The 14,905-nt window shown below is 39.2% G+C and overlaps 1 protein-coding gene across 4 annotated transcripts in view; it reads right to left on the bottom strand.

The window, feature by feature from the left end:
• Nucleotides 1-14,905, bottom strand: part of ankrd52.L (ankyrin repeat domain 52 L homeolog) — a 53,565-nt gene that overhangs the window by 12,861 nt on the left and 25,799 nt on the right. For 2 of the 4 annotated variants that reach the window (XM_018247395.2, XM_018247396.2), the window contains exons 13-25: nt 14,475-14,543; nt 13,663-13,803; nt 12,636-12,713; nt 9,276-9,387; nt 9,041-9,112; nt 7,924-8,125; nt 3,853-3,940; nt 2,636-2,753; nt 2,212-2,431; nt 2,031-2,118; nt 1,364-1,444; nt 764-909; nt 545-627 (exon numbers count right to left, since the gene is read on the bottom strand). In XM_018247395.2, the coding sequence (XP_018102884.1) occupies nt 545-627; nt 764-909; nt 1,364-1,444; nt 2,031-2,118; nt 2,212-2,431; nt 2,636-2,753; nt 3,853-3,940; nt 7,924-8,125; nt 9,041-9,112; nt 9,276-9,387; nt 12,636-12,713; nt 13,663-13,803; nt 14,475-14,543 (1,498 nt within the window). The remainder of the gene's footprint in view (nt 1-544; nt 628-763; nt 910-1,363; nt 1,445-2,030; nt 2,119-2,211; nt 2,432-2,635; nt 2,754-3,852; nt 3,941-7,923; nt 8,126-9,040; nt 9,113-9,275; nt 9,388-12,635; nt 12,714-13,662; nt 13,804-14,474; nt 14,544-14,905) is intronic. The other 2 variants (XM_018247397.2, XM_018247398.2) reach the window with 1 other exon arrangement.

The raw sequence follows: 14,905 nt of genomic DNA, 5'->3' as shown, positions 1-14,905 counted from the left end.
TATGTAAAGCTGAAGTATAAGCTGTAAAGCTTTCTAACTGCATGGACCACTTTTCACTTAAGTATGATAAGGTTAGCTAAAATTTCAGGAATACCTATTTTTTGGCAATAGTTTTATTAAGCCCCTTTCTGGTTTTGGCTTGATAACAGCCCTATACACAAAAACATGTTTTTACAGAATTTGTCTGCTCAAAAGGGAAGAATGACAAACCTGCACCGAGCCCTGACCTTAATTGAACATAACCTCACTAACCTGATCTTGTGGTTGAATGGAACCACTAAGCAGAGTAAAGGTTGCATAGCATACAAACTAATTAAAACCTTTATGGGGAAAAAAACAGAATGAGGATGAATGGGCAGGTTGTCCATATACTTTTGGCCATAACATGCAGCTGATTAACACTGTACACAGGTAAATGGACTTAATATTAGTAGCTGCACATAACAGTGAGATGAAATTTAAATATATAAACAAAACACTATAAAATCATACAACTACATACACTCAATCTGAAACTCTAATTCAACTAGAGAAGCATACTCACCTTGCTGCAGGCTAGGTGAAGCGCAGTGTTCATGTTGATATCCATCACAGTTAAATCCGCCTTCATGTGAAACAGCAGGAACTCTACAACAGGATTATTAAATCAGTTTAGATAAAGACTGACTTCAGATTTTAATCAAGTAAATGGATGAACATGATAAAGTATATTTTTTGAATCTCAAAACACTATGGACCACTATGCACCAAAAAGTACAATTACCAACTGCTGCAGTTCTTCCATTTTCTGCTGACATCATCAGAGATGTCCGACCAGAGAGGTCTGTGGCATTGACCTCAGCCTGGTGGCGCAAAAGTAGCTGTAAACCGTTCACATTGTCAGCAAATGCTGCAGCATGAAGAGGAGTCCTGCATCAAAAAACAAAAAAACTGAAGTTTGGATTCTAAACTACACAAGGAAAATACAAAAGTAAGCAAATACAAACAGTTGTTTACAAAAAGATTTATATCTTTCTAAATCTTGAAATGACCGAATATATACAAAAAGATTTATATCTTTCTAAATCTTGAAATGACCGAATATATACAGGATGTGCTAATCTCTACTATACAAGTGAAGCAAAACTACCCTTTATTACTCATGTTTAGGAGGTAGTTTACTAATTAAAGAAAGAGTAAATGGTTGGGTTTGTCAAAATCAGTTAGAACAGACAATCTCATGGCTAAACTCGTTTTCAACCCCAAATCCTGCACCTAGTGTGGATATCACAGAGTTATCTATACAGATATGTATTAAGTTAAGGGCTTTACTTCATATGTACTACAACATTAACAGAAACAGTACAAGTGGAGAGAAACTAACCTCCCTTTGGCATCTCTGCTATTCACAATCTTGGCACCCAAAGCTTCTACCAGTAGGTCAGCCGTACCTTGGCTGTTAATTCTGCAAAAATAAAATAAAAACCAAACAAATTTAGATTTGCAAAAAGTTAAAATAAACATTTTCACCTTGTGAACAAAAAATTTACACATTCAGTTGTCCAGAGATTTAGTAGTGAGTTTGGATTTGGACAACTTACCAATTTAGGATTCATCAAAATCCTGCACAAAAAAAACAAAAACGTAGGTACATGGCCTAATCCTAAAACTAAATCAAGCTTTCAGTGCATCCCTAATAATTTCTTCTCCCCAAGCATTTTGCATTAAAGGAACAGAAATATCAGTTACGTGAAATGCTTTTAAAGCATTTAAGCAGAATATTTACCAAGTCTGCCCGTTACAAAATCTAGCATTTCCCCAACATCTGAAATGCTTAATGTTGTCTAGGTCTGGTTTGTCCCCATAGCTATTAAATTCCCCCTCCATACATCTAAATATTGGCTAAAAATTTTTAGCTGTTAATAGATAGGTTTCACCATTTCATATGGTTAAAATATTTGTTATTCCACAAGACCTGAGGAAACTGCAGCTACAAGTGGGTGCATGAATGTCAATGGATTACTTTACACCCATTCCTGGTAAACACTTACACTGCACAGTGCAAAGGGGTAAAAGGGTTTCCTTCGAGGTAAGCAAATGGGTTGTGTTCAAGTAACAGTTCCAAACAATCTTCGTGCCCTGTCAAATACAACACAAAAAAACCTCAAAAAGTTACAAGAAGTATCACACAGAATAACTGCAACATAGAAATCTTTGGTTATTAAAACTTACCATTGTAAGCAGCCCAGTGCATGGGAGTATATCCATTATAATCCACCACTGCATCCAGTGGGTCTATTGAAAGAGCTGCCTGCAAATACACATGCACTAAGGTAGCATGTCCACAAGCTGCAGCAAAGTGAATAGGTGTGCGTCCCTTGAAATCCCGACACAGCACAAAGGCATCATGTTCCATCAGGGCTCCCACACAATCCTCACAGCCTGTAACAGACTATTGAAGACATGACATATTTTAGATTAAACAAAAAAAAAAAAAAAATCTAAACAAAGAAAGCAACTGTCATTTTATTTACAGATATATAGCACCATTTTGTAAAACACATCATGTGCCATAAACTTTATAATAGTGATAAAGAGTAACTATCTTTAGTTACTCTTAAACAAATTTTAACAACTATAACTTGTGGCTGCTCACCGCTCTGTGAATTGTTGTCCTCCCCTTTTTATCTTCCGCGTCCACAGCAGCCCCTTTCTCCAGCAGCAGATGAGCACAGTCAACATGACCATTCATCACAGCAAGCATGAGCGGGGTTCTGAAAAGAAGACTATTATAAAACACTCCAAAGCAGTAGTATCATAAATGACCAATAACAGAAAACCAAAAGGATTACCAAGATTTGCTATGGTTTTAAGGGGATTTTTTTTTATCCATTTGTATTTCTTCAAACAAGCAATCAATGGGGGAATATTGCCCACTACTTTTTGGAAATGCCTCTGTCAATGTTCTGTACTGCATAGCCTCTTGAGGGCATTAAACAAAATGTTGATGCATTAAGTGGGGAAAATGTCAAAATAGATGTTGGGTGTAAATAAATCCCAATTAACATGAAGTGAAAACTCTATAGAGAGGACATTTTTCCACTTCAATTATAGTCTCTGTTAGACCAAAACATGACTGCCATAAAAGCAGAGCTGTGGAGTTGGAAGCAATTGTGGGCATCAACTCCAACTCCTAATAACTTTAAATACAAGCTCTAAACATAATCAAATCAGATTTAAGAGCTTCTATGAAGGCGGATATGGCAGAAGCAATTCTGTTTCCAAGAACAATGCTTTAGTTAATATTGGATTGTGTTTAACAGCTATTCTATAGTTATATGTCAGTTTCAATTAATATATAAAAGTTGTTTTAGGGTTTCCAGTTGTTTTTGGTTTATGACGTTTAACTTACCAAAAGATGTGATTTATATTTTTGAGCGTTGGCAGTGATAAATTGTTGTGTACTTAAAGGGGACCGCACTCCGGTTGGAGGTAACAGGTTTTAAAAAAAAAAATGCCCCCCCCCTGCAAGCTCTAGAATACTCAAACCAGGAGGGAGCTCCCGGTTCGAGCAGAAATGTTGGGCCGAATGTCACAACTTGCTCATTATGCGCATGCACTCTGCACGACATGGCCACTCGCACTGGGAGCTCCCTCTCAGCGTGTCCTAACTCTTGCAAGGCCAGTTTTTTTTCCCCTTATAAACTACTGTTACCCCCAACTAAGCCACTTTCCATCTTAATTGGAATAGCTGTTCCATAATGGCCTTTTGCAAACGCAATAGCTAATAGAACATGGTATCCTTTCGAGAGCCAGGGCTTCATATAACAAAGTAACTGTGTTGTCAGATAGATTTGTACGGGAATAACTTACTGCCCACGAGCATCCATCACATCAGTAATATCCGGTCTCTCGCTGCAATCGATCAGCAGGTGCAGGCAATCAATGTTCCCAGAGGCAGCTGTTAAAGATTTAAACAAAATGTGCTAAATGACTTCTCCATCTCACTGTATCACTGCTCTCAAATAACAGGGCAATTATAGAGAGCCAAACAACTAGTTTATTTTTCTCATTGCACTTTTCCTTAAAATGTGGACAGAGGAAAGAGCTAAATTAGCATTACTATTACAAAAACCGACATCCCAAGAAACGGTGTGGGAAGCATCTAAGGCGTCGCCACGAGGCTCCATAAAAGCCTTAGTGGCCCAGGTCAGAACAGCGGCCAAAGAGGCCATTGCAGAAGCTGAATGGCGACTAGGGCAGGCTCAAAACCGACACTTCAGTAACCCTACTCGAGTCACATATGAGGAGGTAAGACAAGCTGAAGCAGCCCTAGCTAGGGAGTCCACCACCTAGACAAAGAAAGCATTACTATATACTTCTAACAAATCTTTGACAAAGGGGATAAAAATAGTAAAACACTGGCCTTTCTAGACAAACAACAACAATCCTCTACTGCCGTGCCTCGCATACAGTCCGAGGGAAGCCAAATCCTTTATGAACCCCACTTGATAGCTGAAATATTTGCCAAGTACTATGGAAAGTTATATAAATCCTCTACCTCAAACACAGCATTCCAGCGAAGTCATTTTCTTGACTCTATACGGATACTGAAGCTATCCCCAGCAAAGCAAGCCTGACTTGATCTGCCCATAACTGCAGAAGAGTTAGAAAATGCTATCCAATCCTTCCGTTGAATAAAACCCCTGGCCTGGACGGGCTCCCCCCGGACTGGTACAAAACACTAGGCCCACTAATAACCCTACGCCTCCTGGAAACTCTCCAGGCAGCCTGGGATTCTGAATCACTGCCACCATCCTTCGCTGAAGCCCTTATAGTGGTCATTCCAAAGGCAGGACATGACCCAACCCTATGCAGCTCATACCGCCCTATATCTGTTATCAACACTGATGCTAAAATACTGGCAAAAATTCTGGCCACAAGGCTCACCCAAGCAGTGGAGGACATAATACATCCGTACCAATCCGTCTTTATGCCAGGCAGAGCAACAGACTTTAACCTTCGCCGTCTCTTTACTAACCTTCAACTTTCACATACGAACAGGGAATTTAGGGCGGCGACACCGATTGATTCTGTGAAGGCCTTTGACTCGGTAGAATGGGACTACCTTTGGCAAGTGCTACACAGGTTTGGCCTGGGTACCAAGTTTGTCCAGTGGGTCAAAGTACTGTACAAATCCCCAATAGCCAAGGTAAGGGTCAATAACTGTTTCTCCCCCATTTCAACTCTGTAGGGGGATAAGGCAGGGATGCCCCCTGTCCTCAATCCTCTTTGCACTAGCAATTTAACCCTTGGCCATTATGATAAGAGAAAGCCCAACTGTCAAAGGGCTACAATACGCTAATATCACAGAGAAGGTGTCCCTCTTTGAAGACATACTTGTATACCGAGCAGACCCTCTAGAGTCCCTTTCCAGTCTACTTGCCACTGTTCAGGACTTGGCAAATACTCAGGACTTGGCAAATACTCAGGACTCCAGATTAACTGGGATAAATCGCAATTGTTTAACATTGACCCCCTCCCTTCCACCCCATTACCCCCCCAGACACAGTTAAAATGGGTGATATAAATCAAGTACCTGGGGATAAGGGTGCACCCGAACCACCAACAATTTCTGAAACTCAACTTAGACCCGATACTTGATTATGTCTCATACTCTCAAGAGTTGGGCCAAACTAGCAATCGCACTTTGGGGAAGGGCAAACATTAAAATGATCTACCTCCCTAAATTTCTTTACATATTCCACAATACCCCATTCACCATACCCTAACTAGTCTTTCAAAAAATAAATAGTACCATAATCCAATTTATATGGGCTAAAGGCTCCCCCCACATCTCCTGGGTAAAACGGACAGCAGCCATTGAAAAAGGGGGTCTGGCCCTCCCACATTTCTACTTCTACTACTTAGCTTCTCAAATTTATTACTTACACTGGGGTCTCTCCCCCTGCCCCTACAATCCTAATACGGTTCCTCAAGCATCTATTCTCTACTCGATAGAGGGCATGGGAGCATACCCTTACAGGCATCACATGGACATGATCACCCTGCCTGACACCCCTTGCCGCTCATCTCGCCCCACTCCACAAACTCCAAGACTTTGTATATTGGCCAAGACTGTGCTTTAAAAAAAACTCTTTATCTAATATCTGGGTCTCACTTCCTCACGCACCAAGAACTACATGAAAGAGTCCCTAATCAACAGGAACAATTTTATATACACTTCCAACTTCAGAATGCATTCCATGCCCAGTTCCAAACTCTCTCCACCCACAGTGGCCACAGTGGGGCTGGAAGACTCTCCATTCCCCGTCCCCAACTAAACTCATATCCAAGCTCTAAAGAGGAATCTTAGAGTCAATAAAGCCGACCTTTGACCAAGCCTACCGCCTATGGGTGCAGGCCATTCCTGGTCTTGAATACTAACAGTGGGAGGATAACGCCTACAACTTCCTAATATCAATAAAAGACAGGCTAATACAATACAAATTCCTTCACCAAACCTACATAACATCCCTCAAGCTGAAGAAATATGGCAGGAGGAAAGATGACTCCTGTCCAAGGTGTAAATCTCCTAGGGTCAATTTTATTCATATGGCCTGGTCCTGTCCCCCTATACAAGAATTTTGGTCTAAAATAATGGAAACTCTAGCAGAAGAACTGGGCACACCACAGATAGGGAACCCAGCAGTCTGTCTGTTAGGAGTAATAGACGGGGTACTCTCTACTATTGCAGCCAAAGTTAGATTACGTACTGCCACATTCTACGCTAAAAAAAAAAAAACAGTGATCATGCACTGGATGGGAGGAAGTCTCCCCTCCCAAACCGCGGCAGAGATGCAGCGGAAAAACGTATGTGTGTCCGTAGCCTAAAGGTACTTGGTCCTGACAAAAACACACTTCATGCTACAGAATACAATCGCAATTCTCTACGATTCCTAATTTGTGGCAATAGTTTGGGGAACTCCCTTTTCTGTTTTAGCACAATAATATAACCATGAACAAGATCGTACATAATGGATTTGTTGAGCATTAACTTTACTAGACCTCACTAATAATCTTGTGGCTAAATGTAAGCAAATCCCATGAGCAATTCTTCCTAGAAGAATAAGGTAACAACAGAAATGAAATATAACAATGAAATGTTGGACATTAAAATGTCTCTTGGCCATATAGTTATGCCAAGTAACCCTTTCATATTTATACAGACACAGCTCAGAACGCAAGCTTGTCTTCATTTTAATTAGATTTTTTCTGCTTCTTTTTACCAGCTACTTGTTTTACTTTCCTTGCTACTTTCCACATTGCCCTTTTATTTTCTTATCCTCTTCATTACATTTCAGCTTCTCCTTTCCCCTTTCTTTTCTATGCTATTTTCAGATTAAAGGAGAAGGAAAGCTCCAAGACAGTTTATTGTCAACAGACCAGCCACAATAGTGCAAGCTAGAACGCTATATTTATTCTGCAGAAAGCTTTACCATGCCTGGGTAAACAGCTTTGGACACTGTTTCTGTTTGTTTAGGATAGAAGCTGCCATATAAGCTTGTTGTGATATCACTTCCTGCATGAGTCTCTCCCTGCTCACTTACAGCTCTGAGCTCAGATTACAGGGAGGGGGAGAGGAGCAAACTGAGCATGATCAAGCCCTGCCCTGGAGGTTATGCTGAAAACAGGAAGTCTGATACAGAAGCCCATGTGTACACAATAAAAGGAAAGAAATGCTATGTTTCTTTTGACAGAGGACTCAGAGCAGCATTACTTTGAGGGTTAACTGGTGTATTTATATAGACCTTTGTGATAAAGCTTACTTAATTTTAGCCTTTCCTTCTCCTTTAACCTTTATTTGTCTCTTGCCAATTCTATTCTGCCTTTCCTTTGACACTCAGATTATCGGTTGCCTTACACTGGGTATAAGTCACTTACCTGCTGCATGCAGTGGTGTCCACTTCCTCCTGCGGTCCTTTATAAGAGGTGAGGCACCATGGCTGGTCAGAACACTCACACAATCTGCAGATCCTCTCTCTGTGGCGAGGTAAAGCGCAGTGCGGCCCTTGTGGTCACGTACGTCCAAGTTCACCAGCGTCTCTGCCAGAGTTTTTAGGGCATCGCAGTGACCATTGAAGGCCTACAAAAGAAGAATGTTGAAAAAAAAAAAAAAATTATCTATAGTGTCAGCTACAGCATTTGTTTTAGTTTGTTTAGTTTTAATTAAAAGTTCTAGTTCATTTCAAGTTTCTACCTTGACAGGTCTCAGCACAATATACAGACAAAAGTTTGCACACAATGTCCTGAAGACAAAAGTTAAGCTTTATAGGTAAATATGACTGAAGTTAGGTTGTGATTAAAGAGATTACATACAATTTCTGATAACAATGACACTCTCAATGCCTCCTTTGCCTTTACACCCCAAAAGAAATGTAAAAGGGCCACATTTCACATTTGTTACATTTACAGTGGCAATGAATGGCAAGAAAAAAAACTGGACATCCAAACGATGTAGGAATGATGAAATCTTATGCGCAGTTCTGTCTGTAGGAACCAACTCCAACAAGAACAGCTGTACTACATATCTCCAACAAGTTTACAGCAGAAATCCCATTTTGTAACTATGGGGACAGTGAGCTTTAGGCTCCGTTGCATATTTTTGCAGTCAGAGAAGTGTATACGCTCCGTGCCCCAACTACATTCATTCTAACCACTTCCGCAAGGTGCAAGAAGTGAAGGTTGGCCTGAAAAGGCATGCTTTTGCGTATTTGGGCCAACCTCTGTTACATGTGCCTGCATGCCAGCAGATCTAATTTAAATCAGCATGGATGGGGCATGGAGCAGATCTGATTCTCTCAGCATTAATAAAATATGCAGGCTGAGAGCAGCAGAGCCGACACTCTGTCTGCCCATAGCCTAACAGTTTTCAGGGGACCAAGTTTAAAAAATCCAAAGACATTTCAAAGTGCAAAAATGCATTCCAGAAACAAATACTTAAGGTAAAACACTAAAAGATCAGTTTTTCATTTGACCATGTATTTAGAGACAGACTTACAGCTAAGTGCAAAGGGCTAACTGGTACAGTGCTTTCCACATCTTCCAGGCAGTTAAAGGACATCTCCAGGAGCTAAAATGAATAAGAAGTTAGGAGGATCTCAAAACAAACAAAAAACTCTTCCCAGTTTTCCCATGAAATGGGCTTGTTATGATAGGTTATGTAAAAGATTTGTTTATACAGATTATGTCAGCATTGTATTTGTCTTGCCATTTAATTTGACTGACAAACTCACCAGTTCCAAATTTTGTCTGTTACCGTATGCAGCGGCATAGTGAACAGCACTATATCCCTGTTTATCACGAAGTGAAGGATCCGCGTTGTTATCCAGCAAGTATTCTAAGCAGCTGGGGAAAAAATAGAAACCTACATTAAGTCTATTATTGTTCCATAAAAATAACCTAGCTGCACTGAATGCTGAAGTCAATGTTAAGCAGTATGTACAAGCTGTACTGTGGCTTAATTTGTACTGATTTATTTAATACACTTATAAATACTATTGATTTACATGATGGGAGTTTTGCAAGCTATTCTTTTAAATAAAACTGTGTGCATCATTTGAGGTACAATACATTTTTGGCACTTAAGAGTTTATTTTGCTTTCAGAATTTTTTTTCATGCAGAATATATAATTGTGGTTAAAAAATAGTTAGTCCTAGCAAAAATGTCTAATCTGCAATATAAAAGGGCATATTTATAAAGGTATATAAAAGGAAAACAAATTGTTGTGAAAGAAATGTTTACAAAGGTCCATTACATTTAAATTACCACCATGTGTCACAGTCGTGGAAATCATCCTTTACAATTGGCTAACTGCAGTATTTATAAATAGCGTGTACATTTTACAACACTACAGAATACGCAATTATTTTACAACACAACAGATCTGGTAAAATGCACAGAGGTTAACAGGACAAATATAAGGAGTGATAAAAGAGGACTCCAAAATAATCATTCCTCATATTCAAGAGGAGACTAGAATATATAAATAGTTGCGACAATGTCTTCAGCATTAGCTAGTATTATTACTACTACTACTACTTTATCATTGACTAGACTTTATTCTGAAAATCTGTCAGAATAACACAATTTCCTTAAGCCATGGGCAGAGGAAATAGGGGGGGGGAAGCATACAGCAAACAAGACAACACCTAATACCCTCCTCTGGTTTGACTGCATCCTGCAGAGCTGCAAGAATGGCCAGCATTTGTTGTCAAACATACAAAAGATTACACACTTATGTTTGATCTAAGAATATAAATTCCCATACAGACAAATATTAGAGTGGCCAGTTTGTGCCTCACAAAATTAAGATAAAAACTACAATACTGGAAATGTTTAAAGGGATTCTGTAATAATTTTATTCTGTAGTTTTGATTTCTAAATGACTGTTTACGCTGCAAATAATTCACTCTACCATGTAAAATTTCATTCTTGAACCAGCAAGTAATTTTGCCTGGTCATGTGTTTTCAGAAAGAGCCAGTGTTTTGCTATGGAATTGCTTGACAGGCTATTGTTTCTCCTACTCAATGTAGGAGTCGCAGTGGGACATGGATTTTTTCCTATTAAGAGTTGTTCAAATATGTACCATATATGTACCAGGGAGCTGTTATCTGGTTACCTTCCCACTGTTCTGCTGCTGCTGGGGGGGGGGGTGTTAGGGAGCATAGGAAGCTTAGTTTTGTACACCAACCCCATTACACATATACAACTCATGGGAATACACTCCCCAGGGATTAAGATTGCTAGGGGGACTTGTCAGGGTTGTCCATTATCTCCACTGTCATTTGCATTGGCAATTAGCATCTGGCCTATCTTATTCGTACTTCGACAAATATTTCAGGTTAAGCGAAAGTCAATCATCTCCATAAAATCACTTTATATGCAGATAAGATTTGCTCACACTCACAAAGCCCTGATAAGTCTCCCTAATTTGTTCCAGATACTAGACCAATTTCATAATTTCCAGCCTGAAAGTCAATCTGTCCAAAACTAAAGCCCTTACAGTAAATATCCTGCAATCTTGGTTTGGCTACATTGCAGCATCTTGCATGGTAAAAGTCCCCAAGATTCTCTGTTTGTTTAGAGCTCTTCCTATTCTTATTAATAAAAAACATTGATGAAAGAAAGATCTATAATCGAATTTGGCATAACAGATAGAGTTAACAATTCAGCATTGTACCGGTTGCCATATCAAGGAGGGCTAAAGATCCAATGGTAACTCAAACTCAAGATGTTCTCCGTTGGGTCGACTTCGAGAATGCCTCTATCACTCCTTATCTACATCAGCGCTTCTGTGCACGAGAGTTCGACAATATTGAATCCAAAATCCTATCATAGCTTTTCATCAACAGCTCTGGTATAGCGACAACAATCACGGAGCTACAAGATTACCCTTACTGGATAATCCATATTTTCCCCCTCTTGAAGGCTGCAAAAGGGCCTGGTAATTATGTATAAATTGCTCACTTCCAGAGGATTTCAAACACTCCAGTATCTACAAGAAATAGACCATATCCCCATCCCATCTGAGATATTTAGATTTCAACAGATCACACACTTCTACCATTCCCAGACAACACTGCAAGCAGGTCCGAACTGAGAATTAAAATAGGCCCTCTGGCATTTGCCAGTACTTTCCAGGTGGTACATTACTCCTCTCTGGAAACACAGTTATCCCATCTGCTTCAGCCGTGTTTTTGTGGATGTTAACAAATGGGAGACTATATGCATGCATGGTGGCACTGTACTATAGTACAATCTTTTTGGACTCGGGTCTTTCGGATAGCATTGAAAATATTTAACAACAATCCTTCTCCAAAAGTAGCACTGCTGTGTTTACATATACAAAACTGCTACACCTTCACAGGAAGCTACTCTCTCAAATACTGGCTGCATCACGTTGGGTTGTGTCACTAAACTGGTTGGCCCCCAAATTATCTTTATTGCAACTACTCCACAGACTCAACGATATTCAAAATATGCATTACTTTACGGCTAGATTGGAAGACTCTTTGGATGCTCATTCTCTCCTTTGGACACTTGGGACAAAACTACTACGGTCATACCTATGAACTGATGTTATGCCAAACTAAATTATTTTCCTTTTTTTCAGCAGCTTCATGCGCATACTCTCGGGGGATTATGTCTGTATTTTCATGAGTGGTTTTGTGATCAACACTTTTTTGAACATGTAATATTTCTAGCATTATTTCTTTTTTTGTGATAAAAACGTAAAAATTACAAATAGATATATAATAAAACCTCAAAAACCATAAATATAAAAAATATTAAAATTACAAATTGTCTTAAGACAATCACTCTCTAAATCATACTAAAATTTAACTCAGAAGGTAAACAGCCACTTTAAACAATTCATCTTAGTATTTCACTTGAAAAATACAGCCATTATGTGCACAGTAACATATTGCATGTGAAGGCTTCCATCTAGAGTCCCAAAAGGTAAAAGATAGTAAAATATCTGATACAAATGTATTTTCATGAAGGCTGAAATAAGCATCACAAATTGGGGTCTTTTCATTACATAATACGAGATAGGAAATTAAGGAGGAGGGTGCTACATATACAACTCACAAGAAAGCCTCCTTCTGGCGCGAGGCTTTCACCAGCTCTTCCTCTGGATCCTGGCTCATTCCAGAGTGTGTGTCCACTCTGAAGAAACATAGTGGGGATATGGAGTGAGAAAAAGTGCAGCAGTGCTACCACCTACATAGATGTATGAAGGATTTAGAACACATTTGCTTAATACACTTTAAAATGTACCATCTATGCACACGGATGGAGATACAAGGTCTGCTAATCTCAAAACAAGCAAGCCATTGTGGGAGCATTTTCAAGGGTGAAAACTTTCAGCAATTTATCGAGGGTTCTTTCATAGCTCTAGTATAGGGGTTATTTGAGCAAGGGTTGAAAGAGAGTTTGGTCACAGATACTTCTTGACACAAACAAACACAGTACTGAAAAGTTAACAAAAAACCTTGGTATATATTAATTCTACCAAATAATTGTGAAATTCAGCCAGACAGTAAAGATAGAGGCAACTGCACCCTGTCAACATCAGTAGTGCCAGGGATGCATTGCCAAGTGACATTCTATTATAGCCTAGCATGTGTAGAACATGCACTTGGACAGTTACTCAAAAAAGGCAGACAGAAAGCAATCATAAAGGTATGTTCTGGTTTACTCAATGGGGCTTATTTATTGAGATTGTAAACAAACATCACCGGTGATGTTGTCCATAGCAACCAAATATTTGCTTTTGTTTTCTAACTTGTAGGTGATTGTTCATCAATGAGGTTTGTCTCCAGTGTTAGTAAATATGGCCCTCACTGCACTGGCTTTGGGTGACCGTACAGTGTGCTGCAGGCCTATGACTCTGGTATCTTTTCTAAGGCCTTTAGTTGCCCTTTAGAACTACACCACGCTGGGCAACATAGCAGCTACTGTTGCAATATAGCATTCATACACAAAACAATCCCTTTTATAATAACTTTGAAAAGTCACAAACTGCCATAATTTATACATTACTGAAGATCATGCCAATTAGCTAAGCACAGGAACAGGCTTCAGATAATATACATGGCATACAAGCTTTACTCACCTCCTGTATGTGTCTGAAGCAGCAGCATAGTGTAAGGGGGTGCAGCCTTTATAATCAGCTTCATTAATACTGGCTCCAGCTGTGACCAAACTCACTATGCACTGGTAGCTGCCATTAGCAGCAGCATAGTGCAATGGAGTCCTATTGGATTTAAATAAGTTTACTACATTAATGATAGCGGTTGTTGATGATAAACAGACAGACTATGCACCTTTCTAACCAGACATGCAACATGCAGGAAATGGAATAAAACGGAAATTAACACACATGCGGGTACATTTCATTTATGCACTAAAAATTTGGATTTTTAGGCTGAATATTGGACACCTACAATTAATGGTGTTGGATACCAAACTGCAAAAAACCCATAATTTTTATAAACACATTCACATATACACATTTTCATAAGCACAACTGAAGAAAAAAACAGCACTATTTAACAAAAAACTGTTTTTTGCATTTGTTCAATGTTTAATATTAAGGCTAGAGGCACACAAGGTTACTTGCCTTCCTCCGAATCTTGCAAATGTGTTGTGATTTGACCAAATACCAATCCAAAACCTTAGCTTGGTAAACCCTTATATTTAATATGAAATGGAATATTAACTTTGCAGACAATGCAGTCAAAAAAAAAAAAAGGCCCCCCATTGCCTTAAATAAGAAGTCTGACACTGAAAGTACCAGGGAGTGCAAAAATGCTTTACTACATTCCTTTAAGAGAGAAACAAATAAATAATTGTGAGATTCCTGTGCTGTCAGTTTCCAGCATTCTTTAAAATTCTGCTCCAAAAGATAAGGAATTCACTTCTTACCTTCCAAACTTATCTCGCCTCTTCAAATCAGCACCACTGCTTGACAGTAAGTTAAGACATTCAACAATTCTGCAATTTAACAAAAAATAGTTATACAATGCAACAAAAGAAATGTGACTGGTAAAAAAAAAAAAAAATAGCTTAAAAGTGAAAATTACTGTTGTGTAATGATTGCATGAGTCTCTGCTAATATAAAGCACTGTTATACTCTACTCATCCTCGGCTACCCACATCATAACAGATTGGCGAGAGGATGGCTCTTCTACCTCTGCAGCAGCCTGCAGCTTTTCTTCCAAACCCTGGTGAGTCTACTATACCTTTTACTGTTTGGATCCATATGTTTGAAAATTACATTATTGCTGCAGACCAAGGGGAGATTTCTGCTGCTAGAATGAGTGCTTTACTTATTCACTGCCTGGGACTCAATTTTT

This window comes from Xenopus laevis, chromosome 2L, assembly GCF_017654675.1.
Source record: "Xenopus laevis strain J_2021 chromosome 2L, Xenopus_laevis_v10.1, whole genome shotgun sequence".
Taxonomy (NCBI): Eukaryota; Metazoa; Chordata; class Amphibia; order Anura; family Pipidae; genus Xenopus; species Xenopus laevis.
The sequence above is the reverse complement of the archived record's forward strand: the minus strand, read 5'-3'. Positions and strand labels throughout refer to the sequence as shown.